We start from the raw sequence: 20678 nt of genomic DNA, 5'->3' as shown, positions 1-20678 counted from the left end.
GCTCTGCCCACTACGGGTATCGAAACCCGGTTTTTAGCGTTGTAAGTCCGCAGCCATACCGCTGTGCCACTGGGGGGGGGGGGAGTGATTAGGAGTTGCACAGAAGTAAAGAGATGTGGAATATATGGTGTGTGATAAATGCAAAGAATATCCTATATTGTAGTTTCCAATAAAGAAATGTGTATAGATAATCGGTGATACGTTTGTAGGCAATGCGTACTACATAAAATACTGAAAGTATTTAGGATAGATATGAAGTTGAGAGTAAAATAAGTACAAGATGCAAGGAAGCTATAAGATTTAAGAAAGGTGATACAAAAATATTAAGGTTACACTATAGCTTTTAAGGGGATTAAAAGAACAAAACAAAAATATTAACTGTTATACAAAACAGCAGGAAGTGTGTAGGGTTAGTGAAGCAGATCCATATCAGTTGGTACATATAATTATATATTAATCAGGTTTGAGCCTTTAGCCATTAATGAGTACAGAGAAGGAAAGATGACAGAATCTTCACGAATTCAATCTACTTAGAAGTTTCACTGGATTATGCGGGCAGGACTACTACGTGTTAGGGTTCATGCAGTGTGAAAACGTTAAGTATTCTGTATGTTGATAGTGTCAAATCTAAGTACTTATCTATAAAGTACACAGAATTACTAAGAGTTGTTATTATTATTATTCAAGGGTAGAGTCATCCAGAAACTTCAAAAACTTTACTCCGAGTCAGGTATAAATTTACTTCCCATTTTGGTTAGGGTTTGTGAGAAAATAAGTATGCTAAACGGTCTCCTGATCGAGATGTTGATACAAATAAGGATAAGTTCATAAAAATTAGCTCTGTTGCTCATAGAAACTGACTCATTGTAATGGAAAAACTTTAATTTCAAGATAATTGACTTTATAAGTTTGTCATATTTTGTTATAAAGCTGAAAAACTTTTTGAAATTGATTGTGGTGATTTAATTTTCTCACTATGTATTTCAAAGAACCTATGATATAAGATGGTATTATTAACATTTAATTTCTAACAATACGGTAAGAAATGTTCCTGTAAATTGACTCTTATTATCTTAATTAATGTTCTTACTTGTAGAGCTAATAAGAGTCATGTCCCGGACTTAACATATATGGACAACAAGGGGCCTGTTGGTCCACCTTGGCTGTCCTATCCACTAAACTAAACTTTAGATAAGTACAAAAAGAAAGGTAAATCTCTTCTTCATCCTGATGAAAAAAACACTCTTTAACTAATTTTTAAACTTTCTGTCACTACTTTTGAAAGATCCACCTTATACCATCTTACTCCAAAATGATGTTAGATAAACAGAAAGAGCGAGAAAACGAGATATTCTGTTTAAACTAAATAAGAATTCCATTGTTAAGTTACACATAGGTCATCTAACTAAAATACAAATACTAGAAAGAATATCTTGTACACAGGGGAAGCAAATTCTAACTGAAAATACTACAAAACCTCCATTCTTAGCATTGAATGTATAAAAAAACAGTGTCCGAGGATTTAAACTTTAAAGGATTACCTTCAAGACAAATGTATTTTCATGATCTGGCATTTCTAGAGCTGTAGTTTCTCTAGCCTCATTAATCAGGAAACAAAACACTCCACTCCTGGGTTTTATGGACTGCAAAATAAGAAAGTACATACGATGAAGTAAAAATACCAGCATGGGAGTTCAGATGTACTAAGTTCCACTAATTCCGCAAGATTTACAATGCCAACTTGAAAAAACAACTTCTGTTTGAAGGATTTAAGTTTGTTATTCCTAGGAGAAAACTGGTAAGTTATAAGAGCGGCTAGAGTGTTTAATATCTCAACATAACATTTACACACTTCACAGTTTCCTTGAGTGTTTATTAAAATTTAAGGTCTTATGGCTAAAAAAATGATGAAATACTTTAAGTCACCTTCTGTTTTATAAATTTTTTATACTAAAAACAATTTCAATATTGTCTATGAAGAAAAAAGGAGTAGTTGCTACACTGAACTTTTATATCCAAATAACTATTCTTTAGCTTAAGTGATATAGTAACATGTTAATATATACATACTTGGACAGTAAATTACATACAAGAAGATGAATAACAAATTAAATCTTTTACACCTAGTTTTCTAAACACTAGACTTGATATTTTTAATAACAGTTCTTTGTGCGCAACTGACATTCCATAGATAGAGAAAAGTGCTAATAACAATCTAATGTGGCTTAACAGAAATAATGCAACTATAGTCAAAGCTCCCATTGACAAGTATTGTAATCAACAACTATTAGTATTAATGAAACAGTGGGTGTTAGAGTGCTGAACAAATACAAAAAGTTTACTGGGAAAGACTATAAATATGATACACACAAATGTACACTGGCAAATCATACACTATGTTACACAAAAATTCCACACAAAAAACATGTGAACGACAGCGAGAACAAGTAGGCCTATATATGCACAACTGTATTACTAGCGCAAATGGTGTGGAAATTACAATCACGCTATATAACCATGTCAAATTTTGATAAATTAATAGAAAGAGGAGAGCTTCTGGGGTTAAAAGATACTGAACTACGAGAGTTTGTTAAACAACAACAACAAGAAAGAGAAGAGCTTAGGGAGAGAAGAGAGAAAAAAAAAGACTAAAAGAAAAATAGGAAAGAGAAAGACTGAAAGAAGAAAAGGTGAGGCTGGAAATAGAGAGAATGAGAATACAAATTGAGATCGCCAAGCTCATCCAACAGAACGAATAATAACCCAAGAATGACAATGGAGTCAGGGCCAGCTGACTCAAGCTGACCAAATGTGATGAACATAAAGTTGACATGGATTATTTCCTGGAGAGATATGAAATATTCACCCAAAGTCACAACTGGGACAAAGGCGACTGGGCAGTCTGTTTCAGCCCACTTCTCACAGGCCTACAAGTACGTAGAAGAGATGATCAAGCTGCAGAACAGTATATGTAACCCCATGGAGGGAGTATAACTGGCAAGTCGAACAATATCCAGTTAAATTCAAAACCAGTGATGGCTGACCAAGAGCAGGAGTCTACCAAAGGTGACAAGAGGTTAATAGACAGAAAGAAGAAAAGATGCTATGTTTGTTATAAAATGGTACACATTGCAAAGGAGTGCAAGTCCATTATTAGCTAGCAACAGCAGAAATCTCAACATGAAGCACCTGAAACTATTTACAAAGATAGTGTTGGTAAGAAACAAGAAAAGAGTGACTGTCACCATTGATGCTGCTGCCAGAAAAAACAGAATCGAGACAACTCATCAGATTCACTACAAGAAGGAAGTGACATTTACATGATTGATCAGTGCATGGCTCATGGTCAGCTCAAGTTAGCAAACAGATCAATAGTGCCAGTGGTGCTTGGAGCATGTGACAAACATCGAGAGGTGATAACATATCACAACATGCAAGTAACTGAAGGCTATGTCAGGAACAAGAAAGTGAAGGTTCTGTGAGACACTGGGTACAGTAGTGCAGCAGTTTAGTATCTGATGATCAGATAACAAGCAAGGTACGTCTGTGTGTGCTAATTGATGGGACAGTGAGAAAGTTTCCCCATGGCAAAAATCAAGGTGGATACTCCATATCATGTGGGGAACCCTAAAGCCATGTGTATCAAGGAACCAATATACGACATGGTGATAGGAAATACACCAGGTAGTAAAAATTTGAAGGAAGTGCAGAAAAAAGACACTCCATCACAGAAACTGCGGGACAGTGCCCAATAGGAAGTCAAGCATAAGACGAAGAGGAAAGAGACTTATAAAACAGAGGACTGGAAAGGACTATTGAACCAGACCTATCAAAGCAATTCTACTGGTGAGGCCAAGCCCATCACACATATTCAGATGCACTTCTATAATAAGAAGGCCAAGGGTCAACATTTCAAGGTCGGACAGAAGGTTTTAGTTCTGCTACACACACCCAACAACAAACTCACCTGGCAGCAGAAATAACCTTTTGAAGTACAGGAAGTAGTTAACAGAATGCATTATAAAGTGAAAGTTGATGGAACAACCATAGTCTTCTATGCCAATCTGTTGATGAGGTACTTCGAGAGGGAAGAAGACCTTACGGGTGCAGTTATTGAGGTACAGATGGACATGGTAGGTGTGGCTGTCATAGAAGCAGAATCTAAAGATAATTACTTCATTATAGAAGATAAGGACCTACTAGACCTAAGACCATACAATGATGTCAACATAAGTGAAGAACTTACTGGTATGAAAAAGAAAGAGGAACAAAATCTACTGTGTCAGTATACAGACAGATTAGGAAATACAGACTCCAGACACCTTGAGATCAAGATGAAGACAAGGGATCCTGTCAAGGTGAAGCCCTATTGGAGGTCCTACGTGAGAAGAGACCAACAAAGGAACTGTAAATGTTGGTGTAGACTATATGAGAAGACTTGGTATATGAACTAAGAACAGTCTTTGTATATTGTGTAAAAAAAAAATATGTTTTAAATATTTTTCTTGGAGAGAGCTTATTGTTGGATATACAAGACTGTTTAATGTAGGTATTGTTAACTTATATATATTTTGTAAGTAAATACTTCATGATTGTTTAGTTTTTTCATAACGAGAGAGATAAAAGCAATTATTTTAAAGACGATAGTTATGACAAGTTTGGTTAGGTAACTCATTAAGAGTCATACGTTGTGTTTATAATTCATTAATGTTGAGGCTATAGAAATTTTTATAAGCCTCATTGATAAACATAAATAGCGCAACCAAACGAGCGGGAGAGGAGAAAAAGTACAGTCAAGTGAAAGAAACGTTCAGTCAGGGAAAGGTTAGAAAACGTGAAGTTAGTCATCATGGGAGTAAATAGCCTTAACAGTTGATATGTTAAAGTGAGATTTAAACAGTCTGATAGAGATAAGGAGAATAATTTGTCTTGTCAAAGTGTGTTCTAAACTAACTGAACCCGCCTGTATGGACTTTGACGGAAAGAAGACAATTATTGGAAGTTCAGGATACAACTATAGTAACCCAAGAGGCAAAGTAAGTAAATTATTCACCGATACTATTGTGATAAAAGTAGAAAAAAAATATTTTGGCTTATCAACTGGATTATAAATCAATTGAATTAGCCTAAGTGGACTTTTGACAAGAAGAAGAGAACTGTATAGTGTTTAAGATACAACTGTGGTCTCCATAGTATAAAGAATTTTTGTACATACATTTATCTTGTTTTGATTATATTATTTTAAAACAAATGTAGTGTTCAAATTTATTGCCAAAAAGTCACAAAAACTTACTGTAGAAAAATCCGTAATACCCATTCATATATAAATACACACACACACACACACACACTTAAAGTTCTGACACTAGCTGTTCTGAATAGTACCACAAATCTTCCAACTTATATGTAAATTTAAACTTCTTAAACTTATGGCATTTATCCCAGATTTTCTTCATGTCATTAATAAGTCAGTTGGATTTTATCATCCCTGTTATCCTTTTTCACTTTTTAGGAATGTGCTTACCTTCAGTTGAATTTATTTTTAACATTTTCACAAACCTGTTTTACATCACCTTTCAATTTAATATCTCAATTCACTAATGTCTCATAGCCTCAAAATTGGCTTCTTTAAAATTAGGAACTAAAATTCAATTAATTTAATCTCAACATGTAACACAACATCAAACCTAATTATGCAACAACTGCTCTTCCACAAATATTCCCTGCTTCAATTTGTGCAACCATATCCTCATTACTGATTAACAAAATAAACTAAATTGTATCCTTTCTGGTTTGTTTCTATCCTCACTTGTTATAGAAAACCATCCTGAATTACTTCAAGAAATCTCTTCTTCACTATTAGACTCCATACAATACAAATCGGTGTGTTTGAAATTAGACTCCATAATTGCTGCATCGTCATTTTTATTTGTAACGATCTTGATCTCATTAACAATTTCTGTCTGTCTGATCAGGTAGCCTATAGCAACTGTCAGGTAAAGGTTTCTACCCCTGAAACACCTAATTGTAATCCATGTAGATTACCGATCTCCTAACTGCCATCTTTTCTGTCTTTAATTTCAACAGGCTGCAAGTTATCCTTTATGTTAAAAGCCAACAAAAAAGTCTATGAAGTCTTATTATCCTGGAACTTAAAAATTAATATGATAAATTTTCTCCAAATTTAATCAAGTTTAAGTAATTCCCATTATATCACAACTTCCTATACAGGTATGTGTTCCTTACTTCTGACTCTTCTTATCCTGTCCATAGTTCTTTCAATATTTGCATCGGACCTGGTACTGTTCTTCCATACATTAACTTGAAGTGTGAAAATCCTGTACTTGCTAGTGGGACTTCTCGATAAGCAAATAATACTACCTGTAAGTACCTGTCCCAGTCACGTGGTCTCTCTTGGCACATCTTCTTTAGCATGCTCTTTAAAACTCCACTGACTGTCTCCCAAAGTCCATTACATTTAAGATTGTACGGGGTGGTATAGAGTTGCTGAGTACTGATGAGTCTGCACACTTCTTGCATCAGTTCTGAAGTAAACTGGCCCCTTCTGTCACTCAGGATTTCCCTCGGAAAGTCTACACTGCAAAATATCTCCAGGAGGGCTTCTGCTACTCTCTCTGTCTCTATCTTTGCCAGTGCTATTGCTTACAGATAATGTGTCACATAGTCGACTACTGTCAGCACATATTGGTTGCCCTTGTTAGACACAGGGGCTAGTGGCCCGATCAAGTCCACATCTACTCTACTGAATGGCTCTTCTATGAGAGACATCTCTCCCCATGGCACTTTGGCTACTTCCCTCTAGGTATTGTCCTTTGGCAGATGTCACATGACCTGCAGAATCTACTCACATCTCAGATGACTCCCGGCCAATGGAAGTTCCTGGTGATTCTGTCTGCCATTTTCTATGTTCCTGGGTGTCCTCCCACATTTGATTCATAACCCAACTTCATCACTTGAGTTCGGTATTCTGTTGGTATTATGATCTGTTTAACTTCCCCAGTATAACTGCCTTGATAGATTCGGTATAGAACTCCCTTCTCGTCCTATATTCCATAAGTATCTTTCCCCTTTGTTTTGTGCTTGACTTTCTCCCGGGCATTGTACCAAAGTGTCTGCAGTGAAGGGTCTTTCTTCTGTGCTTCCTTCAGTTCCTGCAAACCTAAATTCTGGAAGGCGCCTTTTGACACTTGCAGGAGCATATTGTTTGCTCTTCTTTTCTTGAGCTCTAGTGGTGACAGCAGATGTTTCATCAATCTTCTTTCTGTCTAGTTCCTCAAAGTTTTTACCACCTGGCATGTTTCCTATCACCAAGTCATGTATTGGTTCCTAGATACACATGGCCTTAATGTCTCCTACATAATATGGAATATCCACCTTTATTTTTACAATGGGAAACTTTCTCACTGTCCCATCAATTAGCACACACAGGCGTACCTTACTTGTCATCTGATCATATGATACTAGACTGGTTCTCACTGCTCCACTACTGCACCCAGTGTCTCATAGAACCTCACATAGCCTTCACATATTGGTATATTATGATTTGTTGGCACCTGTTGATATTTGTCACATGCTCCCATCACTATTGGTACTGTTGATCCATTTGCTAACTTGAGCCGACCATTAGTCGTGCACTGATCAATCATGCTTTCTTATATTGAAGTTGACAAGTAGTCTTGACTTTCTTTTTTCTGGCAGCAGTGTCCATGGTGCCAGTCACACTTTTTTGTTTCTTACCAGCACTGTCTTTGTAAATAGCTCCAGCTGCTTTATAATGAAGTTTCAGGTAATGGACTTGCACTCCTTTGCAATGTGTCCCATTTTATAACAAACATAGCATCAATTCTGCCTTCTGTCTATTAACCTCCTGTTACCTTTGGTAAACTCCTGCTTCTGGTCAGCCATTACTGGTTTCAAATTTAACTGGATATTCTTGAACTTACCAGTTATACTATCTCTATGGGCTTCGATATACTGTTCTGCCAGCTTGATCATCTTGTCTACATCTTTTGATCCTTTCATCTTTAGGAACAATGACATGTCAGGTGAACACATGATCATGAATGTTCACATACTAATAGGTCTGCCAGTCCCCCAGAATTATTTTCACACATGACCATGTCAGTCGATCTGGTGAAATATCGCCACAGACATGCCACAAACTAAAATACAGTTTCTCCAGTGTCGGGTTTGGCTCCGCTGAACTTCTGATAAACATTTTCTTCAGTAAGTTCATATAATTTCAGTAAAGCCTGCATATACTTGTAGGTCTGTGAGAAGTGGGCTGAGACAGACTGCCCAGTTGCCTTTGTCCAAGTTCTAGCTTTGGGCGAATCTTTCATATCTCTCCAGGAAAGCACCCATGTCATCTTTATGTTCATCAAATTTGGGCAGCTTGGATCAGCTGTGCTATCTTCATTTGTGCTCTTATTCTCTCTATTTCTAGTCTCTCTTCTCTCTCATTTTTTCTTTCTCAACTTGCATTCTTATTCTCTCTATTCGCAGTCTCTCCTTTCTCTCTTTCTCCTTTTTCTTTCTCAATTTGTGCTCTTATTCTTTCTATTTCTATTTCCTTTTGTTCCTTTAATTTTTCTTCCTCTATTCTCTGCTCATCTCTCTGTACTCTTGTTTAACAAACTCTCGTAGTTCACTGTCTTTTAGCCCAAGATGTTCTCCAATTTCTATCAAATTATCAAAATTTAACATGGTTAATGGCGTGATTGTGACCTCTACACTATTTTCGTTAGTACCACAGTTGTGCCTACTTATATCCTGTGTCGTTCACATTTTCTTCTATCACTGTTTACCGCTGTATAATCCTGGCTGTGGCTTGCCAATTGTCAGAATTTAAAAAATATATTTTCCCTTTTCGCCAATTGTGAAAATAAAAGACTTTTACTTATATTTCTTAATTGTATAAATACATATTATGTTGTTGTTTGGCTTAGGATTCTTCTACAGCAAGTGTCTGGTACTTGTTAGCGATAAATTCAACGATAAATAAACAGCATGCATTTCACTTGTTTAAAAAATAATATATATATTCAGAACAAGTTAAACGTATTTACAACAAATTATTCACACTATAGAGAATATAAGCATAATATAAACACTATATATATGTAGTTCTCTTCTTCTTGTCAAAAGTCCACTTAGGCCTATTCAATTACTTTAGAACTGAAGTTGACAACCCGAAGTATCTTCTCTATTACTATCGCACTAGTATTCTGTGTGTGATTCACTTACAATTGTGGCGCGAGTTACCGTAATTATTTGGTCTGCTTTCTTCTAAATATTCTCTGTTCCTTTTATCAAAGTGCACTCAGGTTGATTCAATTACTGTAGAACCATGCTTTGACGGAATAAATTATACTTCTTATCTCCTTTTCCACTGTTAGTCTTACTCTAACATATTAAACGTTAGGCATATGTCACTCGTTAGGCCTATCACTTCTACGGTAGTTAACTTCACAACGAACTTTTCCTTGGCCTGTAACTTTACTCTTTTTTGCTATTATCTGTCTTCTGTTTTTGCTCGTCTCACACTATTTATATCTATATGACTTAACTGTCTGCCCGTCTTCTATATTCTCGACGTCAGAATATTGCACACGACGTTCGATCCTCTCAACATCAATGAATTATTAACAAAACTTCCTACAATGGTCTGCTTTTAGCTCTTATTATAACAAATACTAAACAATAATAAAACATTCACTCACAAAAATAAATTAATCAATAACATCTAAACTAAACAATTTTTTATATCATGACAAACTGGAGCCCTGAACTCACCAATTTTGTTTCTAATAGTCTTAACATTAGAATAACAGCAACTGATATTATCAAATCTACTATGTTCATTTTAAATTTAATAGAATTATCTTTAAATGTATTGTTGTTAATTATGTTTTAATATTTTACTTTAAACTTTTCATACTGTTTGCAAGAGGAAGTTTTGGCACCTTGTAGTCATGGTGTGTGACACCTAGAAAGTTTTAGTGTCGATACTTCACATGATAAGCATGAGATGTCTCAAATTGTTCAGAGACTTGGGGGGGATATTGTTATAATATAAAAAACCACACTGTTGTAAGTTAGTTATTCAGTGAATCTGTTAGTGTTGTCAATCAATTACTGAATTAGCAAGTATATTTATTAGCTAATTTTGACTTTATGCTACAGATACAAGAGGAAATTTAACATTTAAGTGAGAGTTTAGCTATATTTGTGAGAAAAGCTTCTCACTGAGTAAGCTTGCAGAACATTTGGTAGAAGAAATAAAATGTTTCCCCCTTAATTAAGGGAACTAGACTGTGAAATATGTTTACCAGATAATCAAAAATAATCTGCCCAACATTAGAAACCATCACACCATTCATGTTAGGAGTGGAAGTATTTCAGCAAAAATAGAATGTAGGCTGAACATCTTATTATAATTGAGCTTGCGATGTATACGTCCAAAACTCGGATCGCGGAAACTACCACACTAATCATAACTGGGTAATAGTTTTATAACTAGACAGTATTTTTATAGCTGAGAAGTAAGTAAAACAGTTGAAATTTCCATAGGTATTTGAAGAACTTGCAGCAATCCGCCACAATTTAATTCTTCGTATTGTTAGCCGACACCAGTTTGATTTTCGATACCTCACTAGTATAAAGGCTTGGTTTGGTTTGATATTTCATTGGTGGTAGTGTCCAGGGTCACTGATGAGGAGTGGAATTCTTCGAAACTAGTCTGGCTCACAGACATCCCCCCCCCCCCAATGAAAGAATAGACCATTCCAAGCTTTTACTTGTTGTTAAACAAATGTTTAAACTACTTATTCAATTAAAAAAATTATTTCTTTTTTTAGTGAAAATCTAATGAGTGTTGTAACAGAAAAACCAGGCACTTTCAGTGATAACTGCGTCTACAAGGAAATACTTCAATAAAATCTACTCTGTGATGTAATGCTGTGAAGATAGCTCATTTTGAAACTGAAATTTCAATAAAATCCTTTTTCTCATGGATGGTGAACATTATTGAATTCCATGTATGAGTACACTGTTGCTTGACACTTGCTTGAAGTGAGACCAAAACTCTTTTGAAATGTTGAAATAGTGAAAAAAGAACAAGTAGAAAGAGTCATAGCATTAAGAAAAAGATACAGAAGAAAGAGATAGGAAGTTAGAAGGAGGAACCAGAAAATTTAAAGAAGTTCAGAAAAAAATAGAAAGATAATTGAAAAAACAAAAATAGAGAAAAATAAATCTATAAGAAAGATTAAATTAAAAAGAGAGAGACAGAAAATTAAAGGAAGATCAAAAAAGAAAGTTATAGAAAATGAAAAATAATATTATCTAGGAATTTAAAACAGAAGTTAAGAGAAAGAGGTGTAAGATTTAAAGAAAAAATTATAACAAAAATAAATTTGATTGGAGATGTACAGACGGATTACAACAATAAAGTAGTACAAAAAGCATTTAAGAAATGCACAAAATTGTAATGACAAAACTGAAGAAATACAAAAAATCTAGATTTGGGTGCAGCCCATTAGTAAGTGTGCTGAATTCTGGAATGAGGGTCCATAGTTTGCACCAAGTTACTACCAAAAGTAATTTGTGCTCCATACTTTTGGCCATGGGTGCATTAAAGGAATGATGGTCAAATCTTACTAACTGATGGAATAGCCCACTAAGTAGTAGCTGGTAATGTTGACAAGCTGTCTTCCCTCTAGTCTATCTTTTCAAAATTAAAGACAGCTGCTTCAGATATCCTTCGAGTAGCTTTGCAAAAATTTCCACAAACAAAAAAATCTATTAGTGTAAGAATATTATACTAACAAACTTGATGAAGTACAAAAATCATAAAACAAAATGCGGGAATATTATTATAGTAGCCAATTCAAAGAGTTTAAAAGAACATCAGGGACAGAATAAATCACATGGAAACTGAACCAGCAAATGCAAGGATAAGACCAGCCACAACTCTCTCTCTCTGTATCCCCTCACGAATTTCATTCTCAAACACCATTAACTACAAAATATGCAACAGGAATACCGATCTGTTGCTATGCCATCTATGACTGCAGAACCTTCCTGGACTACTTCAACTACTACCAACAGATTATGGCAGAAAAATGTCAAGGGAGGCATATCAGGCTCAGCTCATCTTGCTGCCCATTTAAAAGAGGACCAGCCTTATCATCATTAAGTAATCTTCCAGTTGAGAGTTGTAACAACCATCAAGCATTTGTGGCTGCCTTTCCACATCTTCTGCAAGTTCAGCTAAGATCTCATCTTTCCTCCATACTCTGATCCTGATCATTACATTGGATACTTCATTCTGGTGTGACACTCTAAACATGTATAAATGCTACACACTAAATGATGGATTTGTTGGCACATTACCAATTTTTAGATGCATAGTAGGTGAAAACATGCAAATTACATTAAAAAAGTATAGGTGTATATATTTAAACGAAGCTGCTCAGTTGGCAATGAACTTGAATCAATTAAAATCTGAGATTAACAAATAAGTTTATCATCCACAAATTATGAACCTATCAAATCAACTCTCTCTGATGAACGTCTAGAAGAGTTCACAGGATTCATTAGACAACTGTTTACTTACGAATGACAGAAATAAACCACAGGACAGAAGGGGTTTAAATTGTAAGTTAAAATAACAAAAAAAAAACCTGTAGGAAATAAAAACCTCTTCCCAAAGAATATTATAAAAAGGAAAATTGTCATTATAGCGTAGAACCAACGATACAATATCTTAAAGTGAAGAATATCCTATCTGTTCCAACAGAAATAAGAAGTGTTCATTTCCAGAATCCAGTCCATGAGCTAATAGGTTTACTGACGAGAAGCCTTACAGTATGTTGATCGACACTGATTCTATGATTTAACTTGACCCAATCTAGTAATTAAAGGTAAAAAATTGCCTTCTAGAGATCAAGAAAGAAAATGTATTGGTGTGAACAGCAAGTGGAAAGTTTTTAGATGCCTCTACTGCGGGAAGTTGATTTACTAGTGTTTACACTGAGTATAAATTTCCAACCCGGGTACCTGAGGGTCAATACCTGTCGGTTACCCGGGTATCCGTCAGTTTACTTAATGTTAAAGATCAATGAAACCTGAAAAGACACGTTAGCCTAGGGTTGGACTGCCGATACTTGCAGTTTTGTAAATTTGGGAAAGCTAAAGTCATGGGGAATTAGATTAAATGATAGTATAAAACAATACAAAAAAGTTTATAACGAAATGAAAAAAGTTCTACGAAAAATCAGCATAGGTCTAGGCTTAGCTTAGCTCGTGGTAGGTTAGTTAAACTAGGCCTACTGCTTGTTGTACTGTCTGTCACGTTCATTTTCTCCTGTGTATTCAGTGTCGCTTCCGAGTTAACTGTATTCTGCGTATCTTTTTTATTTTTTCCATCCTCGACACAAGCAAGGGTTTGCGCTTACAGAGGGTTGTAACTTGCAAGCCATGAGTAAACATGTTTACTGCTTACGTTAGTTAAGTAAGTCTACGGTCCCTCCCTTACTTTAGAGTTGGGTCTTTTACAGCAACCTTCATATAAGTTTCACAGTCTGATATTATTGCTTGGCTAATCACATGCTTTCAATTTCTATCACCGATACACAATTTATGTGATTAGGCAGAACAATCAATTATGGTACGGGTTATAGTATAACCCAAACCGTATCAGCCAATGGCCTTCGAGAACGCGCGATGACAGATGAAAGTTCGGAGTCGAGTATACATTGCCCATGTAGCGGTTTTCCGCACTGAGTACAGGCTTTGTGTATAACATCACAAGCCTCAGTACGCAAGCTGACAACTGTGTAACGTTATGTGTGTAGTACACTGTATCCAGTAAACAATAGCAGTACACTATCACTGGTAGGGATAAGGCTTACGGTACTATCACAGAGAAAGGAACATCATGAAAAAGAAAACAAACACGAAGCAAAGCTTACACAAAACATATACGATGTCCCATTCTCGATATTTACACTTAGACGACCTTTGGAAGTTGGAATGCCGAGAAGGAAAAGAAAAAATGCATGCAGTTTGATGTTAGTCATTGTTTTGACGGATCCGGATAGTGATTTTGGTACCGGGTAATAAAGTTGTCGGGCAGCTACCCAGGTACCTGGTGTAAACACTATTATCTACACAACATGATATGTGGTTAAATGAAATTAAGAGAAAGTGCATACTTGGAAATTACTTCATGTAGGAACACGGATGTGACATTAGACTAACTCAAATAACTTCATAACGTTTGACCACGAACTACACCACCAGCAGTTAAACTTGAAATAACATCAAAGATGGTTGTACATGATAATAAAGACACCCAACAGAGTAGAATCCAGAGGAATCGGTAGTCCAAATCAAGGTCATTCTTTGTAACTGTCTTTGGAAGAATATTTACAGGAAAGTAATAAGTTTATTAATTCTAGTGAAGACTTCTCAAAAAGCAACCAGACTTGCTAGAGAGCTCAAGATTCCTGTTGTACCACTTACAGAGTATCATCAAGGATGGAGCCACAAGTGGATTTACTTGACCATCTACCTGAAGAAAGCTCCTCCAGTGACAACTTTGACAAGACAGCAAGTGCGGTAAAAGACAAGAGGTCATCCCATCTTTGTACCATAAGCCAAGGAAGAGAAAGCAACCAAAAATATTTGATAACAAGACAATTTATAAGTCAATAAAGAAATAATTACTGCCTTTTGTTTTGTATATTTCATTACTAATTCAGTAATTGTAATTCTAATATTTTATGAATGAAAGCAAAGAAGAATATGTTATGCCCGGATAACCCAAGAACTTGCTACAACGTTGCTGAAAAGTTCTGCATTAGTAAAATCCATTAATATATATATATATATATATACATTCACATTAACGTCTAACAGTGCCATAACGTTGTTACAACATATAATGCATGACGTAGTCAATTTTACCAACGCACAACTTTTCAGCAACGTTGTACAAACGTCATGTGTTAGCTGGGATATAGTGTCAACCAAACTACACCTGCCACATCCAGTGCCAGAAAGGCTTTTTGGCTAATATCAAGGATCATCCACTCAGATGGGATACAGTACGCACAACAGTGGTCTAGGCTATTAATATCATAAACTTTCATAAACAACAACCGCTATGGTGTGAATTGGATTTTTAGGGTAAGGATTAAAAAACTGAATATTTTTTAACACCAACCACTTAGTTTTTATGACCATTATTTTATTTGAATTAACTTCACTATCATTCAGAAGAGCTGACGAACACAGTAAGGTAGTTTTATTGTTCCCGGAGTGGATTGAACAACCATGGCATCAATGGGAGAAAAGTACATTAGTAATTCAACGAACTTATGAGTAAAAGTAAAAAAGAACATGTTATAATAAGTCAACCACACTACACCTACCATATCCAGTGTTGACGAGGGATTTTACTCAATAGCAATACGTCTTAATTTGTAAAAAAAAAAAATAGATTATATTGCTAATTATCTAATTTTAATTTTTGTGTGTTGTTATTTAATTTGTATATTTGACTGTTCAGAGGACTTCACAATCCAGAAGGGGGAAGTATTGTGAACTACTTTTTAATATTTCAGCTGTTTTGCACTGTTTTCTAGAAGAAGATTTAGTGTCACACATCATAAGTGTCTAGATTGGAAGCGAGATATATACGTTACATCTCAACATTTACGGAGACTTGGGGGGAAATATTATAAAAAAAAGGCGTTGTAGTTAGTTAGTCAGTCAGTTTATGAGTCTGTTATAGTTTTTATTTATTTATTACTGAGTTAGCAAATGTATTGTACAGCCAGTTTTGAATTTGTGTTGTAGACGAGAGAAGAAAGTTAACAAGTGACTGTTTAGTTTTATTATCCCCCCAGTGGCACAGCGGTATGTCTGCGGACTTACAACGCTAGAATCCGGGTTTCGATACCCGTGGTGGGCAGAGCACAGACAGTTAATTACGTAGCTTTGTGCTTAATTACAAAACAAACAAGTTTTATTATACATGTTAAGCCTATCGCTCAGTGAGCTTACAAAAAAATGTAGTAGAATAAATAAAACATTTTCCCTTTAGTTAAGTGGACTGGACTTTTCATTATTTTTACCAATTAATCAAAAATAATCTGCCCAATAACAGAAACAATATTAATTTGTTTATTCCCAATTTTCCAAACTTCTACGCAACTATGCAAGTTTAGTTTATACTATATTAAATTAATGTATTTAAAGCTTCCCCAAACACACAGCCTAGCCTACTCTACCATATAATTGATCCTTTTCCTGAAAACTATCTTACAGTTCCAATCAGCCCACTTATGGCTCTAAGCATATCTCTATAATCTTTCATCTAGGCTTTGGATTCTGCTAAATAATACATTCGTGTATTTAGCCTGAGGAAAGACCAAACATCTATTTGTATCCCTAAATCTCTAAAAGATTTCTTTGCACTTTTTAAGCAGCTCTTCTGGTTTATAAGTTTTCATTACCTCTCAGTCCTATGTTCACTACAAAAAGCGAATGCTCTTTGGCAAGACACTCTATAATATCCTGTACTTCAGCACCGGGTAAGCAAATTATAGTCCTAGTCTTTCCACTACAAATCATAATATCCAACAAGATTGTTCATAAATCTCAATAAATAGGAAACCCAGGCTATCCAACAAAAGTGTTCATAGAATAAAACAAACAATTTAAAACGAGAGCCAAGCCGTCAGGAGCGTCTGTTTCCGGGAGCTCTCGCCAAGACATAATCTTTTAAACTTTTCATTTGAGATTGCTTTCATCTATTATGGACATACGAATTTGTTTATTCATTCAATTTTGACTTATATTGTGAAAACCAAAAATCTATGATTATCGGGCCTTCGGAATATTGGGGGTCACCCTACGTACAATTTTAACTTCACTTAATTATGGCGATCAGAAATCAGTTTTTTATGGTTAGTTAGTTGTATAAAGGCACTTTGAACATAGAAAAATTGGGAAGGGCTTTTGACGACTGTAACAATTGATCGATAGCGGTTATATCATTTAGCTTTGTCTTATACCATCTTCAGACAAACACTTCAAGTTGTGCAGAACAACTGGTTATGTCCTAAGCAAGTTTTTTATTCCCATTCTGAAAAACAGAATGAATTTTAAAAACATATTTATGCAACGTTAAAATGATATAAAAATATACGTAGTAAATTTAATTTATTTTCACAATATATTTTGTGAATTGTCTTGTTGGACAGTTGGGGTTTTCTGTTTATTGTATTTGTATCCACCTTTGTTTGGATAGTCAAGACTTCCTATTTATGAGTTTGTTATGAATTTCGCGCAAAGCTACACGAGGGCTACTCTTTTACCAATGAATAGTGGGACTGACCGTCACATTATAACGCCCCCACGGCTGAAAGGGCGAGCATGTATGGTGTGACAGGCATTCGAACCCGCGACCCTCAGATTGCGAGTCGAGTGCCTTAACCACCTGGCCATGCCGGGGCCCCCTCGTTTTAAATACAAACAACAGAAATACTTGAATCAACATTGTAGTGTACAGCTCATTGCATTGCCCCGGTGTCAAGATAATTCTACAAACTGGAAGCTTTCAACATGTTTAGTGAGTCGAGGATACAACATTCGTTGTCTCAGCACTATGAAAAGAGAACCTTGAATATCCATTCTACCAGAAAAACTAGATTCAACTTCAATCCTGATGCTTAAGTATGCGGGCTCTGCATACAAGAAAATATCATCGGGAAAATTATGATAAACATTATCCACCAGTTCACGAGAAGCTGAAACCTTTTAGGTCACATCCTGGGGTGTTTTTGTTATACAATTTCACAAATTTATCCAAACAATCAATTTAATATTTTAACTGTTACAAAAACAAAGAAACTTGCATTTTCGGAGTAATGGGCCCGCGGACTAACGGATCGTCACCGTACGTAGATATTTTTTTAAATTTTAAAATAAGATTTAAACAACAACGGAAAACTGGATTCGTTTAAATACGTTAATGCTTTAATAAAAAAAAAAAAGTTTTAAAGCTTTTTTTTATACATTTTCCATCACGCAGAATATCTTATAAATTTATGAAATTTAGCATATTTATACAGCGATAGCTGCTTGTATGTTTGCAGAAGGAAAAACAAACAGTTCAGATGCATCAATAACTTTTCAAATACACAAAATATCTTCCCCTCTAAATGCAAACTGCATATAATATTTATTCTTGGTTGTTTGTTTTTGAATTTCGCACAAGTATATCTGCGCTGGCCATCTTTAATTTAGCAGTGTAAGACTAGAGGGAAGGCAGCTAGTCATCACCAACTCCTGGCCTACTCTTTTACCAACGAATAGTGGGATTGGCCGTCACATTATAACGCCCCACTGAAAGAGCGAGCATGTTTGGTGGGACGGGGATTCGAACCCGCGATCCTCAGATTGCGAGTCGAGCGCCCTAACCACCTGGCCATGCCGGGCCTTTTATTTTTGATAATATACTATTAGTGGCAAACCAAAAACGGCGCATTCCACTGCGTATAATTTAACTTGATTAATTTTGAATATTCAGTTAATGAAATAGGTAATAAAATGAAATAGAAAAACGACAATGTATTATATAATTAAGCCTTTTAAAACTTTCACCTACAGGTTGTAGTAAAAACATTATTTAAAGCAGAAAATATATTCAAACTGTATTTTCTTCCTTCGTAGATCAAAATCAATCGGAAGGTTATCGCTTTTTTAAAAAGGAGCGCTTTTTGACGAATTAATTTGCGCCGTTTCTTATCATACGATCAGGCAGTAGGCCTAGAATGTGATTAAATCTAAGTTGCTAGGCTAGATTGAATATATCTATACCTACACCTATCTCAAAGGCTTCGAAGTTTGTTCAAGACAAGAGTTTAATCATCACTAACAGACCCCCAGTGGACTTACAACACTAGAATCCGGGTTTCGATAGCCGTGGTGGGCAGAGCACAGATAGCCCATTGTGTAGCTTTGTGCTTAATTACAAACAAACTTCATCACTAACAAGGCAAGTAACAGTATTTTAAGCTTTCAGGATATATTGTATCAACTGTTTGTGTTTCTTGAACAGAATTTTCAAATCGCCATCCCGTAAAAAATCCATAATTACTTAATGTAGACCTACTTATCAGGTGTAAATAATTCGTTGACAACTTTACAAGCATTATTAATTGGAGGTTATAGAATACAAGTCATCCAAGTGCAAGTTCTGAGTTAAGCAAATAGAATATTATATCATTTATTATGGATGTATTAAGTAGCTCGTTGTGAAATATCTCTTTTACTCTCTCACATACATACATACACACACAAGCACTCAAACACACACACAAGTATGCTTATACATGCACATACACGAAGGGGATAATGAGAACAGTAATTTTTACCCTCTATTCAATATGAAGTTCAGATTTTCTTAAAAAAACAATTCGCAAACTATCACTTCCATTAGACAACGAAATAGCGACATATGAAAACATCGGTAGAATTGGCGGTAGTTTCACCACATGTAACTAACACGGTAAGCTAGACACGCCCTCAAATATAAACTTATTCGAAACAAACGTTGACATTAAAATAAATATATAACAAATTCGTTATACGCAACACATACCTGATACCACAAGTCACGCATATTTCTAAATACAAATTCAATCCAAATAACGTTCATATTAGAAATAAATACATAATAATAAATTCGTTACAATTAACACTAACTTTGCATGAAACTGGTACTACGAGCAAATTAGAAACCACTTTACTAACGGCTGATGGAAAGAATTGGGAGAATTTGTGCGACTGTAGCTATAAAGTGCCTGCATTTAGGCTAAGTCAGTCAGTGAAGTCTCTCAGAAAACGTTTTCCTTGTGCACTTGATTTTTTTAACAATGAAGGCGAAACTGATATTCGTTTTAACAATGAGAACTGTGTTCCACTCAGTCGAGTACTATAAGTGAATTAATTGTCAATACAGATTTTGTAAACAGGATAAAAGTCACATGTGCAACAAAAAACAGGAAGACACTTATGTTTATGTGTCTACGTAAATAGTTTGTGTTAAGCAAGGAATCAAAATTTCAGAAGCTGCGTGTGACCGGTTAGCGTGATCGTAGTGTGAATGCGAGGATTCACGGTTTGCATCCTATTGCCGAAAAAATAAAAACGTGCACAGTACATTGGTACCTTGGGGTTGTATAAGAGTGATGGTCAAATCCTTCTAGTCAGTCAGACAAGAGTAACATAAAGAATATCTGTTTCTGCTGTTGATTAGCAACTTTCTAGTCAATAAGTTCAAAATTATAGAAGGCTATGTAAAGACAATCCTCTCTATAGATTTGCGCGAAAATTCCAAAAACAAACAAATCACGTTCAAGTTGTATAAAATATTATGACACAAAAAAAAGTTTCCGTTTTTTAAGGGTGGTGAAACGAACTAAATACTACATAGATTCTTGTGGTATTGGCATAGAGATCACATCCAATTTACAAAAATTTAAAAAATATATATATTTTTAAAGAATATACAAACGAACATGATACAAGTATGCGGATGTCACGACAGGAAAAGTATTTTCAATTTTTAACTCTTTATT

General features: G+C 35.3%; 1 protein-coding gene across 1 annotated transcript in view; it reads right to left on the bottom strand.

The window, feature by feature from the left end:
* LOC106471330 (SH2B adapter protein 1-like) overlaps nucleotides 1-20678 on the bottom strand; it is a 72545-nt gene that overhangs the window by 10772 nt on the left and 41095 nt on the right. The window contains exon 2 of the mRNA XM_022399943.1: nucleotides 1542-1643. Within this exon, the coding sequence (XP_022255651.1) occupies nucleotides 1542-1643 (102 nt within the window). The remainder of the gene's footprint in view (nucleotides 1-1541; nucleotides 1644-20678) is intronic.

The sequence above is a fragment of the Limulus polyphemus genome, unplaced genomic scaffold (assembly GCF_000517525.1).
Source record: "Limulus polyphemus unplaced genomic scaffold, Limulus_polyphemus-2.1.2 Scaffold4548, whole genome shotgun sequence".
Classification (NCBI taxonomy): Eukaryota; Metazoa; Arthropoda; class Merostomata; order Xiphosura; family Limulidae; genus Limulus; species Limulus polyphemus.
Note: the sequence above shows the minus strand (reverse complement) of the source record. Positions and strands in the feature narration are given on the sequence as shown.